Genomic DNA, 23,018 nt, shown 5'->3' on the forward strand with positions numbered 1-23,018 from the left:
GAGAAAAGAAAATCTAGTATACTTGCTTCATTTTTTACTAAGATTCCTAAGAAACAGCAATTAAAAATATTTTGTTGATCTTTTTCGGCATTGAAGTGTAGACTGCCATTAGTTGTAAAAATGTGATGTAGATTTTGTTTGTGACGTAAGATTACTAATATCAAATTATCAATACCCTGGGAAATATTAATCAATTTGTATGAAGGAAAAAAAGGCACTACCCCATCTATGATCATAATAGACTCATTTATTGTGGTCTTAACTGGCCTTTTTGCTAGGGGATTGTCAAGAATGAGAACAATTTCTTTGTGCATTATCTATTTGTCACCTTTTAATCACACTTTTCATATATTTTATTACCTTTTTCTAGTATTTTGTCACTCTTCTCACCTTTAAGTTCCACAGTGGCTCCTCATCCTGAGTACTGGAAAATTTTCTTTCATTATAACTAGATATAACTTTAATCAAAATATCCACGGGTGTACTGCCGGTCTACAGTGTCCAACAGGCACAATATTTCGGCGATCATACATGTCGCCATCATCAGGTGAATTGACGGACTGAGCTCCTGTGAACGTGCCGGCACGGAGATCCGTACACTGTGGCTGCTCAGAGGGAACTGGGTTTGGTCGTGGCTGCGGCCGATTTAAATACCCTCCGCCCGCAGTGCGCTCCCTCCGCTGTCCGCGCCCCGCGCCACGGTCGCGCGGTGGGACAGATTGCGATGGCGTCAGAGATGACGTCGGAGTGATGGCTCTGTCCGCTGTGGTCGTCACAACTATATGTTTACTCGATTTAGTCTTGATACCCTCCGCGGGCGGAGGGTATTTAAATCGGCCGCCGCCGCGACCGTACCCGGTTCCCTCTGAGCAGCCATAGCGTACGGATCTCTGTGCCGGCACGTTCACAGGAGCTCAGTCCGTCAGTTCACCTGATGATGGCGACATGTATGATCACCGAAATATTGTGTCCGTTGGACATTGTAGACCAGCAGTACATCCGTGGATATTTTGATTATCAAATACGCCGGGAGAAACTCAAGAATCACAGATATAACTTTGATCCCCTGCTGTAATATTTGGTCACTTATAAAAACATCTTTTACAGGTTCTTTTGAAAACATTGAAACAAATATGGTACAAATAACAAGCACATCTGCATGTACCCATCTATCAGATGTAAGGAGTTTGATACATAGAGAAGTAGTGAATTATGACGTGGAAATTAAAAGGTAAGCATAGTTAGTATTTCAGGTGCAACCTATAAAATATTTTCTTTCTGCCCGGAACACTTTGGCAAAAAAAAATTCTGACACTTTTAGCATACTGAGTCATGTGACATGTTGGTGACCGTTGGTTGCGAAACCTAGAATTTTGTGTGTATGTTTGTGTTTGTTTGTGTGTCTATCGACCTGCCAGCGCTTTCATTTGGTAAGTCACAACATCTTTGTTTTTACATACATCTATATAGTTTGATTTTTATGCATATTGGGAGTGACCACGAGAAGCTGCATTTTCCACTTATGTCTTCATTTGGTTTGTTGCATATTTTGTGCGAACCCACTTGGTGTGCCAGTTGGTTCACCATACTCATCAGACTTAAAGCTCACATTGTCACAAAAGCAGGAATAGGAACGAATATAATCTGGTGTGATAGCTGAAGCATTGCGCATGTCACAGGTACAGTGGATATGCGTTCTGTCTGATGGAACGTTCCTTGTCATGGAATCGTGGCAAAATGGGGTAACTGAAAGCAGAAAGTGCACATGACCAGTTACATGTCACTTCTATGCTGGTACAAGATAACGTGCTTCTCTTTCTGCAGAGTACGTATTACAAGTAATATATTTGTTAAAAGCTAAAACTTTGTGCTCGACTGGGCCTGTCACCGAGAACCTCTGGCTTCAGTGAGCAGTGTTTTCAATTACACCACTGTCGCACGCTTCCATTTTTGCATTACCAACTCCGCAGAGACTACTGCTACACATGTGAAAAAGCATATTTAGAAAGTAAAAGCATATTTAGAAAGTAAAACTAAAAAGAGAGAGTTTGGTTTAATGACAGTGTCAGGTGGGAAATTGCTTGACGGGGACTAGAACCCAGAACCTTGCTATTGCAGACAATGCTGTTACTGACTGAGCTATATGGGTGTGACTCAGGAGTTGCCCACATGGGTAGTTTCTAAAACAGTGCTCACTCAGCTTCAGACTGAGTGATTAATTCTGAAAAACCCCTAGACTATATTGTTCCATCTTGTGTGACCACTGGGCAGCCATGCGGGCATAGGCACTGGAGGGCAGAGTAGGTCAAACAGGCAGGTAGTCTCGCAGCCTGGCCATAGTGTACATGATAGCACTCCACTGCCTATGCTCTTTGAGCAGGAGTGAGTGATCAGCTCACATCGTGTGCACAGGAAGTGTGGAATACAGCCATCTGGTGGATAGCCTACACTGTGTGCATCTGCTCACATGTGCAATGAGAGCTAGGTGTGAGTGCCCTAGGCTATGACAAAGCCATTTTCTCCAAGATAACCTTTTGTCTGGGAGTCCTAGTCCCACAAGGTATAAGGAGAACTTACATGAAGTTTGGAAAGTAGAAGAGGGGTACTGGCAGAATTGAAAATGTGAGAGTGGGCTGCAAATCATGTCTGAATAGCTGCATTGGTGAGAGCATTGCCTACTGTAATAGAGCTTCCAATCTGGCACACATTTTTAAACTTCCAGGGAGTTTCAAAATGGAGCTAGTTGTTCTGCATAGTGGAAGATTCATTCTGGGCTGTCTGAGTAAATCATATCAATTATGTAGAGTTTATGTCCTGATTAATGCTTTTGATATATCCTTTCCCCCAGATGTATTAGTTCAGCAGCATACCAGGAAAGCCTGTGCAAAGCTCGCAACATAATGGGGAAAGTGAGCTCTCCAAGGTGTGCAAGCTTGAAAGACAGTGTCTCCATCTCCGAATCACAGTGTGGTACACAACTTTGTCACAAGAAGTGTTAATATCTTTCTTTGCTTTATGAACGTGGCACATTGACAACCAGTGGAAGAACTGAGCTAATTTGATGTAAATCTGCGATAGGTGTCTTTTTCACACCTTTTGGCTCATTCTGAATGGCTACCCAAGGAGAGGGATTTGTTACTAACTGGGAATTTAAGCATTAATGAGCAGTAAAGTGTGCTAAAGGAACAATGGCAATGAAAGGGCTGAAGACAAGTGTACACATATTGAGTTCTCAGCACGTTTGCAAGCTGTAACATCTGCCATGTACACTGAGGTAAGAAAGGTCATGGGATGCCTGCTAATGAGGTGTCGGACCTCGATTTGCCTGGCGTAGTGCAGCAACTCAACATGGCATGGACTCAGCAAGTCATTGGAAGTCATCTGCAGGGATATTGAGCCATGCTGCCTCTATAGCCATCCATAATTGAGTAAGTGTTGCCAGTGCAGGATTTTGTGCACAAGCTGACCTCTCAATTATGTCCCATGGATGTTAGGTGGGATTTATGTTGGGTGATCTGAGTGACAACTTGTGTCCATGGCTTCGTGGGGTCTGCACCACGCTCAAACTTCACAATCAGCTCTTACCAACTGAAACTGAGACTCATCTGACAAGACCACAGTTTTCAAGTCTTCTAGGGTGCAACAGATATGGTCACAAGCCAAGGAGAGGCACTGCAGGCAATGTTGTGCTATTAGTAAAAGCACTCATGTTGGTCATCTGCTGCCATAGCCCATTAACGCCAAATTTTGCTGCACTGTCGTAATGGATGCATTAATCATATGTCCCATCTTGATTTCTGTGGTTATGTCACGCTGTGTTGCTTGTCTGTAGGCACTAACAGCTCTTCACAAACCCTCCTGCTTTCGGTTGTTGGGTGAAGGCATCAGCCACTGCATTGTCCATGGCGAGAGGTAATGCCTAAAATTTTGTATTCTTGGCACACACTTGACAGTGTGGATCTTGGAATATTGAACTGCCTAATAATTACTGAAATGGAATGTTCCATGTGTCTAGCTCCAACCACCATTCTGTGTTCAGAGTCTCTTAATTCCTGTTTTGCAGCCGTAATCATATCGACAGAAACCTGTTCACATGAATCACCTGAGAACAAATGACAGTGCTGCCAATGCACTGTCCTTTTTTTACAGTGTGTACTCGATGCTACTGCTATCTGTATATGTGCATATCACTATCCCATAACTTCTGCCACCTCAGTGTATATGCTCTGCTGCCAGCAGTTATTAAGTGTACCATCTGCTGCAAATAGTGATGTACATTTGTACCTTATAAACTCAAAGTGTTTGCTCAGTTTCTTTTTGTGATAAGGTATAATGATGAAGACTGCTAGGTTTGCGTGGAGAGTGACAGTACAGCTAATTGTTTTGTGTACCTTACCGAGAATTGTGGTCCATGGTTTGCAACAAAGGCTAAAGACTTCCAAATTGCTGATCATTCTTTATTACAGATTTTGATAGATAACTGTGCAGGTTGCTTTACCATTTCAAAGGTCCTCCACAGTCAGCAGAGTACATGTGTCATACCCATGTGGTTTCTTTTCAGTCTAGTTATTCCTCTCACTATATTGATCCAGCATTATTCCTTTGCACTGTCTCAGGCAGAGTTCTCTTTCATAGGTTAGATTCAATACCAGAATACGCATTTCATAATTGCTGGTTGGATAAGTCAAATATTAAGTGCACGTTAGTCAATTTATGAAATAGATGAGATAAGGTTATAGCGGTAATATCACTTAGTTTTAACAGTGGTACCCATGTATTAGTTTGCATAAGAAGATAGTTAAAACAAAATTTGACTGCAAATAAAATGTTCAGTTTTGTGTGAAATGCGCCTGTCCAGTTCTGGTGTGTACAGGTGTTTCTACATTTCCTTTACGACACATATTGTGGGCTAATCATAGAGAATGATAAGGCACCATTTTAAATAAGAAGTGATATCAGAAAACATACAATTTCCCTGTTATGAGAAAAACACCACTGCAACTCTCATTGAATGTAGCTTACACCGATGTCACATGTCTGCCACCTGACTTCGCTGTTTCACATATCATTTGTTATGCAGTTCCTTCAGCCTGTAAGTTGCCAGAAACAGTGCCAGTCATTTGAGTTTGCGTTATCTTAGCGCTTGCCACATGTAATTGTAATTCACATGAGAGCGCTTTGCTTTTGAGCACGGATGATGACATATTTGTAGAGTATGCCTATGTGGTTGTTGTTTATAATGAATCCAAGTGTAATTGGAGGGCTACTATCGGGGAAAATTTCCAACAGTGCAGTCACCATAACACAGCATCTATGCCAGTGTTTATTAGCTGCTCTTGAATATTGGCACTTTATCACTACTGTTGTGATGGTGCAAGCTAGTGTTGTACCACAAATTTAGAAGAAGGTGTACAGATCGCATCACCATGTGCCACAGTCTGAATTGGAAACTGCAACACCTTTACCATTGTAATGCAATGTACCATTGTAATATAATGTAGTGTAAATGCATTTAGTCCACAAGATTTTGTGCTACCAATTCATTTCTATGAACTTCCAGCATGCTGTATGCACTGTAAATGATCACTGCATATTTTTGACATCTTTGGGAAGGCCATATTCACCTTTGTTATGATGATTTGAAAATGAGTCCCAGCTGAAAGCTAATCATCAAATGAATAAAAAATAAAAATTTGCAACTTGGGCAGGTTTTTCATTCTGCTGAAATTCATTTCTGTACATACTTTTCCACTATTGTGAGCGGAAACCACAGTTTCCTAAAAAGATTCTTTTTCAGCCCCGGTCATGTGTGGAGGAAAACCTGTTGGACATCTACGGTTATCAGAAATATACTGTGTGTAATTGGAAGGCTGCATATCAGCTGTGTCTAGATGATCATATGACTGGATCATACCTTCTTCCACCTTATCTTGCAAGCAGTACTCTTGAAGTTCCTGGATCATGTGCCATTTAACATTTGACAGGACTTACGTTGTCCATTTCCAACCTGCAACTGTTCAGTTTCCACAGTTTTATATGCAAATTTAGTAAGATGACAATTGGAAAGTAACTGTTGTAAGACAAAAATGACTTCAAAAACCTATCATAAACACTTGCTCTGCTGTGATCTTCATTCTACATCACGAGTCTTTCAAATTATTCAGTACAACAAAATGAAGACAGTTTCCGAGAACTACATTTCCTAGCTTCGGTCGTTGTTAAATTGGTGGTGAAGCCATGACCTGAAGCATGACAAGAATCTTTGAAGTATGTATAACATTTTTGATTCTCATTTACTAAGAGAACATGATTCCACAGATATTGCATGATTGCCTCTCTGTTTCTATTTTTGTCTATTCAGTTTATAACTCCTGCTAAAAGATTCTGGGTAGAAATTACTCATAAGTGAACAGGAAAGGTAATGGAATGACTTGTTCTTCAAATTCCAGATGTGCATCAGCTGTGATTCCCACTTCATCATTCACCACAATAATGCAGAAGGAAGAACAGGTAACGCAACTAGCAAGGGGATATAATGTGAGGTTAATGCATTTTAAATTAATTGGAGGTGAATACAGCTGATGCTTATAATTTGTTTAAAATGCATGTTCTGTACAGTGTATTTATTTTTGGAAAAGATATGACAATGCTAGAGATTTGATAAGACAAGTTTAGTTTAGTGTGTTTTGGTAGTTTTTGTTCATCTAAATAAAAAAGTGTTGATATGAGTCTGTATAACTTTTAAAATAATTTTTATGCTTGATTTACATGAATGCTTCAATTTTTTTAATTCTTTGACTAATTTCCCAACTGAACTATACTTCATAATCATTTCTATCATCTGTAGAATGAGCAGTACATTTTTACAACATTCTTTAACTTCTTATAATTAATTATCATTTACAAAGCTGTATACTCTGAACTTGTGAGAATGTGCAGTGCTTATGTACTGCATTCGTTGAAAGTGATGTTGCAATATTAGCAAGTTTATTGTGATTATTAGGAAATTCCATTTAAACAGTAAATATTTCACTCAAGAAGTTAGGTTCTTTTTCAAATTAGTTTTTATGTGCATGGTGGTATATGTTTCTGAGATTGTTAAATGAGCAGTATGATAATATTGTAACTAATTTACCTCGCTTGAGAACTTCTGTGGAGTGCATGGTCAAATATTGTACTTAAGACATTGTTTGCAAGAAGGAAAAAGTGAGGCTTTGCAAGAAAGGAGCAATTTATTAGTTTGGTAAAATCTCTTCTGTTATTCCTATTTGTATTTTTGTAATGACTTAATTGTTTCTGAAGTGGTATCACATTAGTTGTGGGATGAAGGCTACTGTCGTTCTTGCACCAGTTCTGTAAAATGATTAACACAGAAAAAAATTGTATTCCCGTGTTCAGTTCCACATTTGAGCTCAGAATTTAGAGAATACTCTGTATAGCTATTGTTAGGAACAAAATTAACTAGGTTCCTGGTGCTGCAAAGCAGTAACTTTCATATTATTGGTTGATTTTAACAACATGTAATGTAGATGTTTCATTTTAAGTATCCAAGAGTATCTCTTCAGAGTGACATAATGTGTAACAGTCGCATAAATCTAGCTGTATGGAATACAGATAAAAGACTGAGATGTATTAGTAGCATCCTAGAAAGGTGTAATTCATACACAAAGAAAGTTGCTTATGAAATCTCTGTTTCAGCCAATTAGCAAGTATCGTCCATTAGTCTGGAATCATTACCAAGTAGGATGGACAAAATGGGTAATAGTCCAGTCAGACAGTGCTCAGAAAGGCAAAATAGCACATTGTATTGTAGAATTATTTTACAAGCTTTCCATATGTTTTATGGGGTACTCAATCCAAAGTTTCACCAAAATTTCAGCTCACGAAAAAAAGGAATTTTTTTGGGGGGGTTTTTCATTTACAGCTCAGAAATGACACAATTTTTGACAAAGTTTACTATTTATGAAAATAAAAAGCATAAAATTTCCCACAAGCTAGTTCTCTTTGATTTTTTTCATCAGACCAACCATATGGTGTATAGTGCATGTTGAAGTTAGTACGATTTCAAAGCTGAGTAGATGGGCCATCTCAGGTCCTATACCCCCCCATGCCCTTACCATACTTTGTTGTACGTCCCTTGCTGAATTTCATCCTTGAGTAGTGTCACGATGTTGTTGAAGTGGTTGGTAGCTGATACTTGCCATGGTGGATGATACTGACCACCCTGTGCTGATAGAGGCAGGGGGGTCCTTTGTTGTATCAGTTTCCCGCACTGGCAGTTGTTTACAAGTTCACCCGTGGATGGTTGCTTGGATCGTATTAGTGGCTAGTAAATTCAGTTTAAATGTATAAAATAGTTTTACATAATGAATGCAAGAGAGAAGTGTGTTTTATGTGCTAGTGTACTGGATGATGGGAGAAAAGTGTCATCACTTAGGCCCAAAGTGGTCTTGAAGAATTATCTTGTAGCAAGTAAGAAGAGGAAGAATTGGATAGCTGCCTTCTGGAAGGGCAAAACTGTGAACTGGGTTCAAGAACCATGTCAAAAAACGTACACTAATGAAAAATTGATTGCTATAGATGCTAATAGCATTGTAGGTAGTTGCTACTGTAAAGAAAGTCTATCTGCTCAATCAGATTTTGGTTTCAAAACCAACTTTTTTGTGTGGTTTAGCTTTTATGCCAGAATCTCTGGCTCATCAAAACAACCTGCCAGCCAGTCGATGGAACCTAGTGGATTGTGTGCGTATAGTGGATTTATGAGAGACTATTATGGACCTTGCTGAGAGACAAAATAATGAATCAGGATGCTCAGTAATATGTGAGATTGGACTAGTTCCTGACTTGGTTGCACTATTTGCCCAGTACTGTGTCAAATGCATGAAGGTCCTGCTCAGCGACCACTACATGGCAAGCACCCATATCATCTAACACAGCCACACATCGATCAACACGCATCCAACACATGGCTAAGAAAAGGCAATATATACAGTGCAGTGAGACGGAAGGATTCATGATTGCAATACAGGATCAAACAATAAACACCAGATATTACAGCAAGCATATTATTAAAGATCCCAATACCACAACAGATTAATGCAGACTTTGCAAACAACAAATAGAAACAGTAGGTCACATCACAAGCGGATGTACAATACTAGCAAATACAGAATACCCCAGAAGACATGACAATTTAGCAAAAATAATACATCAACAACTTGCCATACAACATAAACTAATAAAACAACATGTTCCCACATACAAGTATGCACCACAAAATGTACTGGAGAATGATGAATACAAATTATACTGGAACAGAACCATTATAACAGATAAAACACCACCACATAACAAACCTGACATCATACTCACCAATAAAAAGAAGAAATTAACACAACTAATCGAAATATCCATACCAAATACAACAAATATACAGAAGAAAACGGGAGAAAAAATTGAAGAATACATCCAATTGGCTGAGGAAGTCAAGGACATGTGGCATCAGGATAAAGTTGACATTCTACCAATTATACTATAACTACAGGAGTCATACCACACAATATCCACCAGTACATCAACGCAATACAGCTACATCCAAATGTATATATCCAACTACAGAAATCTGTAATTATTGATACATGTTCAATTACCCGAAAGTTCCTAAATGCAATGTAACATATACCGTACAGTTAAAAGGAAGTCATGCTTGATCAAGGTCCGCGTCACTTTCCATTTATGACCAGACATAACATCTGAGAAAAGAAAGAATAATAATAATAATAATAATAATAAAGTTTGCAGTAGTAAAGTTTTTGGTTTGGAAGCTCCTTCTGAACAAATGTTTTTGAGAGAATAAGTAAATACGATTTTGTGGCAATTTTCAAATGGAGAGGCACTGTTTTTCCTACTGAGCCAAAATGACCCACAACCAACTTTTTTTCCCAAAGAAACCAAACCAGCAGGTAATGCAAATTGGAAATACCCAAACTTAAAAATAATTCGAGCCTTCCTAAATGTAATGTTTTGTATATGAAAGATACACGAAAATCGTTTTATATGAATTTTCTTACACTAAAAATTAAGCAAATTATTGAAAGTTAGCTGCTAAATCAAGTCGATGAAACCAAAAAATATATGACTAACAAAAAAAACTTGCATTGTTATAAGTATGTGTTCTGCTGTTCATCGATATAATGAAGTGAGGTGATATGCCCTTTTGTTACCTGAAAAGACGTACCTATTACATACAACGTAATTTTTATATATATAATTTATGTAACTATAAAACCAAGTGCAAGAACAGTTTGGAACACATGTAAAATAGGCGAGCGCAGTGAACGAAACGAACAACTGGATACTGAACTATCTAGGAGCAGTCGGCAGTGGAACTGAGACAGGGGGACATGGGAAGAACGACGAGTGCGACCGAGGGAGACCAAGACTGAGACGAGCACGCGACTGAGGCTGGAACGGGAACTGTCGCGACCAAAGTGAACTACTGAACTATGAACCGATTGTGCCTATTTCCCGGGAACTATAAGTAGACCGCCGCGACCGAAGTGAACTATGAACCGATCATGCCTCGTTCCCGGGAACTATAAGTAGACCGCCGCTACCGAAGTGAACTATGAACCAATCGTTCCTTGGAATTCGTTCCTTGGTCCTTTCGTTCATCTTGGTGAACCGTTCCTTTGCACCCATTCGTTTGCAAACTACCCATATCTAGTACACTTTGGTTTCTTGTTTATTTGCTCCCACTACAAAGACAAGCATCATCAAGGATCAGATGCATGCAGTAAGTGTGTTCCTGCTGGTGGACATTGATACTGAGGTTTGTGTGTGACAACCTGACATGTAGAAGCAGGTGCTCAGGTATATTTGTTATATAAGTATCTTTATCTTATGAAGTAAGCTAGCCAACACTGGAATTTGAAATTTGATAATATGATGCTTGAAATAAGACCTGGAAGGCTCAAGAATTGCTTCTTGGTATATGTAGTTCTGTTGGCAAATTAATGATGTTATTCCACACAATGTGGTACACAGTATATTAATATTTCCTAGCTATAAGGAAGATGAACTGGAGGTCAAAGAAAAGCTATAAGGAAAATGTTACATGAAAAATATTGGCAGAGTGAAGCAATATCTTTATATGTACTTGATCATAAATTGTGGGCCAGTTGTGACTGAGCTTACAAAAGAAAGCATGTCAGTGAAGTATTCGATCAATTTTTAATGTCAGAATCCAAACTTGTTAGAACCCCCATTGAAGTGAAGGAAAAATTTGATGAAAATCATACTGAAAGAAGAGAGAACATACCGTATAAACAAGCAGTAGGATGTCTGCTGTGTACTGCACAAGTGACACGACTGTATATTCATTTGCTTTAAACAAGTTCAACCAGTGCTGCACTGATCCATAAAACTGATACTAGCTAGACGTGAAACTAATTTTAAGGTTTCTTCAGGAAACGAACAAAAGGCAACTATGTTTCACCAAAGAATATTCCACAGAAAAACTTGATATTGTGATACTGACTGGGCCATTATTCAGAAGAATTGTTAATTTTTACTGTTAATCAAAAGGCAATATTACATGAAATTCATGCAAATGGCAAACTGTAATGCTATCTGCTTCAGAACCATAATATATGGTGATGGTGTTATCTAGACACTATCAAGAAAAAATGTGGAACTGCATTTATGAAACTGGTATTCCATATACCACATAATAAGAATTATTGTCCAAATGAGGAGAAACCAGTTGAGGAGTAAAACCTCTCTTATTCATTACAATGTATTATCTGCCATGTAGTTTTCAGTTCACCTTTACCATGAATGAATATTTGTGAGTATAAAATAAGTACATTTCATGTGTGTGTACAATATGTTGCTGTCATTCATGGTAGTTGTTTTCGATGCTTAGGAGTGGTAAGATGATGGACATGTTTCTTTACTTACTATACAATGTCCCTTTCCCTTTAACATATGTAACCAGTTAAAAGTATATGGAAGGATTATGACAGTAATTTGAATACCAGCCATAAGGCAGTGCTTTTCCATTCCAACACACACACACACACACACACACACACACACACACACACGAGTACTCAAAGCTTCAGTGAGGCCCAGAGATTTAACTGTTAAGTTGATTGAAGTTAGGATTCATGAAAATCAATTATTTCCATCTATTGTATTTGCCTGTTTGTTCATTTGTTGTACATTGTCTAAAATTAACTGATCATCTCTCTCTAATTTACTTTTCTGTATAGTTTTATATGCAGTTTCATTTCTATTAACATTAAGTATCTATTTGTGATTTGTATTCACATAGGGCTATTCCACGTGAAATGAATCATCCCACGTGAAGTGAAAACCAATAACAAAATCAGTCTGAACATTGATGATTTAGAATTTCATAAATTTTTATCATTTTATTCTACCTGTCCAAATAAGGTAAAGTACAAAATTCAAGATCTTGTAGACATTTTGTTTTTGAGTTATTAATTTTTGAAGTTTCCAAAATTATATAAGCTTTGTCACATCTGAAACATTGAAATGGCCATATCTCAAAAACTGTTTTCATTACAGACATGAAATCTATACAGTTTTACTCAGTTTTTTATAAGCTTCAAAAATGGATACTATTGGACCATATTCATAAAAACATGAATTTTTTCCAAACAAAACATTTTTTAAAATTCTTGAAATTTGAAAATCAGAATTTTTTGTATTGAACAGAAATGTATATCAGTCATACATTATTCGTTAATGTTTGTGCCAAATTTCATGATTATATTGTAATGGAAACATGTAGAAATAAATTTTATTTTACTGCCATGTGTATTGCCAATAATAACACTACTGTGCATGGTTTGCAACTTGGTTTATAAAACTTAGGTTAAAGTGAAATTATTTTTTATTAACACTATGTCATCCGGCAACAACACAGTGGTGTCGTGCACGAAATAGCGGTCAGCGCTCAGCGGCCAGCGACACCACAGTGGTGTAATGAGCATAGTATCGTGCAGTGGCCAGCAACAGCACTTTAGTATCTTTTGCATTGTGTTGCTGTTTTGTTTAGGTAACAATAAGTTACACACATCAACAAGTGTTTTGTTTTTATAAGTACTTGTGCCCTTTCAACATGGCAGACGAAAGAGACAATGCGATTATTTATGATGAATGCACGGACGTCTTGTCTGATGTTCCGGATGACGTGGCCGATTGGGAAGAAGACATTGGATATCAAAGAGTGAAAGTGAAGCAGAATCATCAGAAGATAGTGAAATACATCCAAGAAGAATTCAGCAAATGCTATAGTTACCAACTGATTTGGATGAATCAGATGAAGAAGACAGTGCACAGTGGCCAGACTTTGATTTACTGAGGACCAATAATAAATTTGACGGATCTCCAGGTCCAAACATATTTCCCAAAGATGCACAGAGCATCAAGGATATCATAGAATTATATATTGGGAACGATCTCTTTGAATATATTAGCAATGAAACCAACAAGTACTACAGCCAAAATTGTAATAGAAGGAAACTGACTAAAAGAAATGCCAAACTTAGGAAATGGTTTGGGCATGCTATCCTTATGGGAGTTGTAATAAAAAAAAAAAAAAAAGAAAAAGCAATGATCAATGATTATTGATCAACAAATCCATTGATAGGCACACCGATATTTCGCAAAATGATGTCCCGCAACCAATTCAGACAAAAATTATCATTTTTACATTTTTCGGACAACAACAATAAACCAGATAATAGCGACTGGCTTTTCAAAGTGCAATTCCTAATTAATTATTTTTCCAAGAAGTTTAAAGAAACTGTTCATCCAAGTTAAAACATCTCAACTGATGAATGAATGATACTGTGGCGTGGACGGTTAAATTTTAAAGTTTACAATTTGTCGAAAATTACGAAATACACCATACTCATTTGGATGCTGTGTGATTTGATTATGGGATACATTTCCTCATGCAAGACATATCCCAGCACTGGGCAGCCTTTAGCAAAAACAGTGATGGAACTATTGACACCTTATGGAAGATGGCATCCCCTCTATGTAGATAATTATTATAACAGTGTAGAACTTGCAGAGAAGTTTCTTGAAAAGAAAATTTGAGTTTGTGGAACAATACGGCAAAATGGAGGATTTCCAGAAAAATTAAAGTACCCAAAAGTCATTGTGTTTGAAGCTTATCATCAGCAGAAAGGTGAAGTACTCGCACAGGTATGGAGAGCTTCGAAAACTAAAACAATACGAATGATCTGTACAGTACATAATGCCACTTTGAGTGACACTCAAAGAAAATGTAGATAAACCAGTTATACAATAAAAAAACCTGAAAGTGTATTAGACTACAACAAATACACGAAAGGAGTGGATTGGGCAGACCAATATTTGAGTTATTACCCTATATACAGAAAAACTATAGAATGGTCAAAAATGGTTTGCATGTACATCTTTAATTGCGCATTATTTAGTGCATGCCGTACATGTCAGAATTCCAATACAGAATGCAAGACTCTCTGATTTCAAATTTTTTTTTTATTGAAAGTGTCTGATTCGTGGATAAAAGACCATGTACCTGCTTCTGAGCAAAACTTTTAGGTTGCCACTACATCACATACATCTCATCATGATCCGGTTGACAGATTTTCCGGGCACATAAAGCAACACAAACTAATACTTATTTCCGAAACGAATAAACAAAAAGAGAGAAACTACTATGTATGTTCCAAAAACAAAAAAGGACAACAAACTTAATGTGCAAGTCTTGTGGAGTTGGATTACATCTTGGAGACTGTTTAGCTGCATATCATATGAAACAGAGGTACCAAGTACCAAAGACAATGCAAATAAACAAATATAGGGGAACAGGGTTGAGAACGTAAGAGCACTAACAATGAGATTAGTAAAACTTAAAAATTTATAATCTCCCGATTATGTCAAGAATGGCCGGCAACAAGTCAAGTAATCCAAATTAGCACTGCCAACACCAAGTGAAGAAATTTGTAAAAGACGTGCGGACAGTAAACACTGTGGTGTCGCAGGTCGTTGACCACTGTTTCGTGCACAACACCACTGTGGTGTCGCTGGACGGCATAGTGTTAATCAAGTATGTTTTGGCTTCTGATTTTTTTTTTAAATGTAGCAAACTACCCTCAATAACAATTAACATGAATAATGTAATGATCATTATTTCTTTTTCGTATCTTATAATATGTAATTTGGGTGTAGTTTATATTTACAGAACAAAAGAACAATATATATCAGCAATATATAATAAAACAAAATATTCACTTTTATTGGCGTGGTTGCTACTTTAAGCACTGGAGCTTAGGTGACAAAGCGACAAAAATGTGCCTGTATCAAGATTTAAAATGTGTAATTGCCAAATAAAATCTTGAAAGGTGCATTTGAAATATGACAAGTACTGAGCACAGTTAGTGAAGTAAAATGTTGTAAAAGAAGGCAGCATTTTCCACTTTTGCAGTATTAATTTTGTTTCTTCACAAGTAGTTTCAGCCTTCTAGGGCATTTGCATGGCAATGTGGTGCTATCCAAAACTGGCGCTGAGGCAATTGTGGTCCACCACAGGCCATAGACGACAGGGGTGAACGATGGCTGCAGAGATGTGTATGGGTGAATAGACGTGTATCTGTTGAGCAGCTGACATCGAGATGAGCCAAGGGGCTATCAACAGTGTCTCCTCAATGACCATTCAGCAAATACTGCTGCATGTAGGCCTCCATCGCAGACATCTGATTCATGCACCCGTGCTGACTGCTGTTCGTTAGCGATGAAGGCAGGAATTTGCACACCAACACCATAATTGGACATCCACTGAGTGGGTACGGGTGATCTTTTCAGATGAATCATGTTTTATGCTCCATCTGACAGACAGCCATTGACATCTATGGTGTGAAAAGTGTGAAAGCAAACACCCTGCAGCAACTGTCAGAAGGGTCCAGGCCATAAACAGGCACATTATGGTCCGGGGAATGTTTTCATAGCATTACCTGGGTGATGTCATCATTTTGGAAGGTACAGTGGATCAACACAAGGATGCACCTATCCTTGGGGACCATCTCCACTCCTACATACATTTTCCCAGGCATGATGGCATATACCAGAGGGACAATACAGTGTGTCACACTGCTTCCAGTGTATATGCGTGGTACAAAGAGCATCAGGACGAGTGTATCATACTCATCTGGCCACCAAACTCCGTGGATTAAAATCCAATCAGGGATCTGTGGGACCACCTGAATCGAGCTGTTTGTGCCATGAATCCTCAGCTGAGAAATGTGGCACAGCTAATCACTGCACTACAGTCAGCATTGCTCAACATCCCTGATGGTACATTCCAGAACCTAACTGAGTCCTCCTATACGTCTCACAGCAATCTGTGCTGCAAAAGCTGGTCATTCCAGGCTTTCCACAGGTGTTCACAATAATGTGACTGGACAATGCATACACTATGTAATCAAATGTATCTGGACACCCCCAAAAGCATACGTTTTTGATATTGGGTGCATTGTGCTGCCACCTACTGCCAGGTACTCCATATCAGTGACCTCATTAGTCATTATACAGGGTGTATACGACCCGGGACAACCAGGAGATCCGGGAAAAACCAGGGAATTTTTTCATCTGGGAGAAAACCGGGAAATACCCAGGAATTTTTTAGAATTCTGGGAATTTTTCATTGTTTTAGTTTTTAGTTGCATTTTTGTAACTTTGACTAGTAAGAACCAATACTTTAATAAAGAATATTACTGTATCTCGCTAATGCAGAATAATACTGCAGCAATAAAACACGAACGAGAGAAAAAAACGAAAATAAAAGTTAAGTTGCAAAGGAAATGCACCATATACAAGAACAAAACACAGTGCTCATACAAGTGTCTGCCAACAGCAAAATGTGTCGAAGCCTTTAGGAAGACTATGCAGGGTTTCATAACAACAAATTGCCTCTGATGAGCGTGACGTCACAACTGTTTACAATAGATTTGTTTGAGTGGTTGCGAGCGAGCTTATGCACATGTGCAGTTGAGTCGCGTATGAGTAGTACCTTCTCCCGCTTCTGGCTACAGAAGTGTGGCAGTTAGCTGTACAAGGAAGTGCAGCAAGCAGCCAGATGCTATCCGGAAAAATTTTGCTGGTGCACCTAAGCTACAGATTCACATATGCGCAACAGGTGGAGGCAAACCGGGGTATCTGCCCCCAGAGGCAGTTTCAGGGAGGGGAGGGGAGGTGCCAAATTCATATTATTGAGGAAAAAGACCTTGTTTCATAGAGCGCACAGCATCCGTTGCATCTAGAAATAAACTTTCCTATAGACAAAAGGGGACGGGTCTATACAAGCTGAGTGAAAATTTGAAAGGGTGAATGACAATCGCTGTTTATGTGGTTTGACTGGGTTTGCAAATGATCAGTGTTGTTATAATTACTAGCGAATTCCATAGATTCAGACTACCATAGTGGAAATAAATGCCTAACAGGAATAACAGGCAACTAAAATTACGTATTGTCTTCTCCGTGTATCCAAGAAAATGAAATATTGCCAAAACATTTTTGGCCAGACCACTACACTACTAAGGGCCAGTTATACAGTCACTGGCTAGCAGCCGCTAAAGTTCTATTCTGAGAGTAACGTGGAAAACGCATTGTACGAACACGTAATAACGCCTAATCGGAGAACAAATGCAGGATAACTAAACTGGTGATTGTGGCAGGGTTAGTGAAGTTAACTAGAGAATAAATTTTGACACTGGTGGGAAGAGTTACAGAATTAGTGATGACAAGATTGTTTGTTAGAACGAGGAAGGAGAATAAACAGAGACTCTCACAGATTACGGAAGAATATGATGATTCCAAATTTATATAAATTTCATACTACTACTTTTCAATCTCATGCTTCAGAAGCTAGAGAGTATGAGTGAAATGTGAAACTATTTCCTAACATAAAACATTTTGCATGTAGTAGGCCTAATAGGCATTTGATATTGGTACTTCGTGAATTATATTCTGTTGTGTTATAAAAATGACCATTTGTGGCAAAATAGTCTCATTTATTTGGTGTGTGTAACAATTGCTGCAATATTAGGCAGGCCTGTTCCATTTTATCTATCACACAGTGACAAAATACAGGTAATCAGATCAAGAAACCACACCAGTCTTGGGTACTATTTGTATTAACAGCAGACAACGATATTTCGATTTTTCATGTAGGAAAACGATTGATGAACTTTGATGAGGTAATAGATTCTTTCCCAGAAAGGAAAGTACACCATATAAAGCTGTGGCAAGGTTAGAGAGAAAAAAATGCTAGGACTTAAGGATTGATGAAATTTGTACTGTCTTGCTTATCTCTTGTCTTTACTCATTTTATGTATCCTATATTTTATTTTATGTCACTCGAAACAGCAAGTTATTAGCTAATAGGCAGTAAAGACTGCAAATTTTCTGAAGAGTTCTTGTTCTACTGGTTACATATAATCCCATCCACTATTATTTGCGAGATTTTTTTAATAGGGGCAGGATGTCAAACTGGCCAACTGGTAGTAGGAGAGGCACCACAGGACATTTTAATTTCCACTGGCCTGAATATAGTTTGATGGCTTGCATTACAAAATACTACACGATTAAATTACACGAAGCGAAATACAGAGACGTGCGATAGAAGAATGCTGTGTCAAGAGGCTTGGCACTGCACTTCGGCACACTTTAAGACCAAATAACATGTCTTACGTTCCCTCTAACATATATGTTTTATGTATCAGACTCTTCAGAAAGATGTGCGCTACAAAATGAAGATATTTGTGAAAAGTCTATTTTTAAAACTTTTTGCGTCCTACCTCAAACGCTTGAGGGAGGGGGAGCGCCACTATCCGATACTGCCCCGTTTCGGAAATATCGTAGATCCGGACCTGATGCGCAGAGCAGTCTCAGTTGTAGTGGGGAGGTGGTAGTCTCCATGTGAGCCGTGTTTATGTTTAGTGATTTTGCTGTTTCCTCTTCGTTTATAGCTCTCACGTCAAATGAAAGCAAAACGGATTTCTGTGGTCAGGAGCTATCAAGTGAATTAAAATAAATTCACATAATTATGGAAGGCTAAAATATGTTATTAGTTTCAGATTTTATTTTGTTTCCACCTTCCTGACACGTCAAGCGTTAATTGCCTTGCAGAGCAATGAAGTTATTTTTGTTGGTTTGTTAAAGAAATTTGTCTTTTATTAATCTTTTCTGCTGAGACAGTCAATTTATTTGAAACGAAGTGTTTAATTCCACACTATTGGCTAGTTTCAACTGTTCGCTACATTTCAAGTTCATGTTTCTATCTTCTAGCGTGTATAGCATTATGCCATAATAAAGGACCAAACATGAGATAATGCGGTACTGGTACTCCAAGAAAATTTACATCTGAATCTGGACATACGAATGTGCACTTTAAGCCGAATGGTGCATTTTAGTATGGTCCAAAAAATTCCCATGCTCTTGGAGTATCCTCTAATGTTTTGTTTCTTTTATGACATAATGTAAGATCTTTTAATGTTTTAAACATACGAACGAACGGGCTTCCTGCGTCATCGTAGCTGCACAAGCGCGGTGACGCCTGTCATCTGGCGCAACTGCTGAAATGAATCTGTTTCTACAAGGTCACGGAAAAATATTCCGAATGGTTATTTGAAAAGCCTTACTTTCAAGTAAATTAAATTTCCTTTCACACAAGATGAACTCTGTGCGCGAATGTCCGATGAATTTCTTAAATCACATAGCGTTTGACTCTCATTCAAAATTCAAATCTTTGAGGATGACCATTAAGAATATTTTCGAGCCCAGAAGATCAGACATTTATGTCGTTGTTAAGAATTTTACTGGCACATTTGTGTGCGCAAAAAAGATAAACATTATGTGTGAAAGCTTAGCTTTTCTTGCAGCTTATTAATCTCAGAGGCTAATATTATACGTGAAAACTTTCCTTTTCTTGTAGCAACACTATGTACATTAATTTAAACCGTACCTTTTCCTATTTGTGTGTTCGCACTACTTAACAGTGATGTTGCTATTGGCTGACTAAATCACGTGGCCTGAGCTCTGAATATCCGCTGACATTGACTGGCGAGATCGCTTGACATAAGCTATGACTGGCTTACAAAAGCACATCACAATCTCGATTTCAATCCTTCGGAAAGTAACATGCGGTGTTTGGTGAAATTTGAATTTATACTTTCGTAATACGAAAATATGCAGTGTACATGTTGCTGCACATCAAAAATCTTTCCTAAACGTGTTTTTTCCCGAGTTTTGTTTTCTAAAGTGCCAGGAAATTCTACACCGGTGTATAAAACAACAAGCATTGAAAGGATTGATAAGTTTTACAGCGCCGAGGAAAATTATACTGTTACTTAAGACAGAAAAAGTGTGTTTTCATCCGGAACAAAGTGTATTTTTAACTGAGAAATCCGGGAAAAATCCAGGAATTTTTTTTCCTTGTCCACGTATACACCCTGTTATAATTCGTGAGAGAGCAGAATGGGGCGTTTTGCGGAACTCACGGACTTTGAACATGGTCTGGTGATTGGGTGTCACTTGTGTCATACGTCTACACACGAGATTTCCGCACTCCTAAATGTCCCTAGGTCCACTGTTTCTGATGTGTTAGTGAAGTTGAAACAAGAAGGGACACGTACAGCAAAAAAGCATACAGGCTGACCTCGTCTGTTGACTGACAGAGACTGCCGACAGTTGAAGAGGGTCGTAATGTGTAATCGGTAGATATCTATCCAGACCATCACACAGGAATTCTAAACTGCATCAAGACCCACAGCAAGTACTATGACAGTTAGGCAGGAGATTAGAAAACTTGAATTTGATGGTCGAGTGGCTTCTCATAAGCCACACATCATGCCGGAAATGCCAAAAGATGCCTCACTCGGTGTAAGGAGCATAAACATTGGCCGCTTGAACAGTGGAAAAATGTTGTGTGGAGTGACGAATCATGGTACACAATGTGGCGATGCCAGGGTGTGGGTATGGCGAATGCCTGGTGAACATCATCTGCCAGCATGTGTAGTGCCAACAGTAAAATTCTGAGGCGGTGGTGTTATGGTGTGGTCTTGTTTTTTGAGTGGCACTATCACAGCACAAGCCTACATTGATGTTTTAAGCACCTTTTTGCTTCCCACTGTTGAAGAGCAATTCAGGGATGGCAATTACATCTTTCAACACGATACTGGCCTGCACAGAGTCCTGACCTGAATCCTATAGAACAAAGAAACCTTCCAGCACCTGATTGAACGTATGCCTGCAAGAGTGAGCACCTGATTGAACGTATGCCTGCGAGAGTGGAAGTTGTCATCAAGGCTAAGGGTGGGCCAACATTATACTGAATTCCAGCATTACCGATGGAGGGCGCCATGTACTTGTAAGTCATTTGCAGCCTGGTGTCCGTATACTTTTGATCACATACTGTATTACCTCCATGAATAGAAATGTAATGATGATAATAAAAAGTGTTATAAATACATTTACCTACAATAGAAAACTATGCCTTACATATTGAAATGTCAGTGTCTTTAAATTTGTGTTTTCTATTTGTTTTGACTCATAAATGCTGTCTTGTTGGTATGACAGCTTGACATTTAAAAGGTATTTTATTGATCAAAGAATAAAGCTAAGCATGGAATAATAATTTTAAATATTGCTTGAGAGGACTAGGGATGTCAATTAAAGGAAGACTGCAGTATATAACCTTAGACTCTAATAAGACTGTAATTTGGTCAACATGGAACTTTTCTTGTTGCAGATGATTAGAAAGTTCCTCATTGAAAGGCACTCAAATAACCCATTGTTAAATAGCATCAACTGCACCAATGTTTAATTAACAATATTAATTAACATCAATGTATGTTTAAAATTAAGGTTACAGTACTAAGGAAATCATTCATAGTCTTTATTTAGCATGTATTGTTACAATGTACAGTAATGATTCTCGCAGTTGGCTTGGAAAACCAAATCTGAATTCAAATGTGTAATTCAATGCATTACATTGATCGTCACTAAATAAACAAAAATATTATGATGATTTGACAGCTTTATTTGGTCTTTGACATTTAAGATTTCCATTACAACTCGGTAATAAATCCTACAGACTATGCAGTGGATACTGTACATATCAAAAAATAAATTTTATTTTAATGTTTTGAAGTTGGGCACACACATTTACAAATAATATATAATCAGCTCACAATCTTTTTCCCAAAATAAAAATTTTAAGAATATTAACAAAGCTTTGGTTGAGAAAATCCAGCATATTTATGAAGATGGACAAGTAACAGACATTTTTAAAGCTTATAATAATCTGAATAAAATGGCACAAATTGTAGGTCTCTGAATCAGAAAGTTTTAAAGTTTCGAAATGTGACAAAAATCATACTGTTTTGAAAACTTTAAAAATTAGTAACCGAAGAATGAAAGGTCCAAAAAAAATTTAATTTGGTAATTTTCATGAAAAATACAATTACTAACAGTCCACAAAAAGTCATCAAAATCTGAGATGTCAAAAACCAAACTGTTGGCCAACTTCACATGGGCTGTGACCCCATATATGTAGTCTGAATTCATATAATATGTTAAACTGTGACATGTCCATGACTCACTGTGTTATGTAAATCATTGTACTTCAGGATATCTCTGAATGATAGGAGCTGTGACTGTAAAACTGTTTTAATTATTGAGGGCCTTGATTTAGCACTGATTTTATTTCCCACTTCTTTTTGTAGAAAACAGTGCAGGAAGAATGGAGGCAACTTGATGAGCCAGTACTGCCTGCTTTATCTACATTCAAACTGCCTGGTGGATCTTTTCGTATTGTACTGCTTGTCGATGTATCTGAAACTACTGGGTAAGTTCTCATACCTCCCTCAGAATATAAGCACAGGCTGGCTCAAAGACTCATCACTTCCTAGGTTTCTCTATGTATCAGTACAGGTGGA

At 38.1% G+C, this 23,018-nt stretch overlaps 1 protein-coding gene across 3 annotated transcripts in view; it reads left to right on the forward strand.

Annotated features, from left to right (window-relative positions):
- LOC126248386 (crossover junction endonuclease MUS81) overlaps nucleotides 1–23,018 on the forward strand; it is a 214,678-nt gene that overhangs the window by 86,636 nt on the left and 105,024 nt on the right. For all 3 annotated transcript variants that reach the window (XM_049949329.1, XM_049949328.1, XM_049949330.1), the window contains exons 5-7: nucleotides 1,108–1,231; nucleotides 6,450–6,510; nucleotides 22,806–22,927. In XM_049949329.1, the coding sequence (XP_049805286.1) occupies nucleotides 1,108–1,231; nucleotides 6,450–6,510; nucleotides 22,806–22,927 (307 nt within the window). The remainder of the gene's footprint in view (nucleotides 1–1,107; nucleotides 1,232–6,449; nucleotides 6,511–22,805; nucleotides 22,928–23,018) is intronic.

The sequence above is a fragment of the Schistocerca nitens genome, chromosome 3 (genome assembly GCF_023898315.1).
Source record: "Schistocerca nitens isolate TAMUIC-IGC-003100 chromosome 3, iqSchNite1.1, whole genome shotgun sequence".
In the NCBI taxonomy this organism is placed as follows: Eukaryota; Metazoa; Arthropoda; class Insecta; order Orthoptera; family Acrididae; genus Schistocerca; species Schistocerca nitens.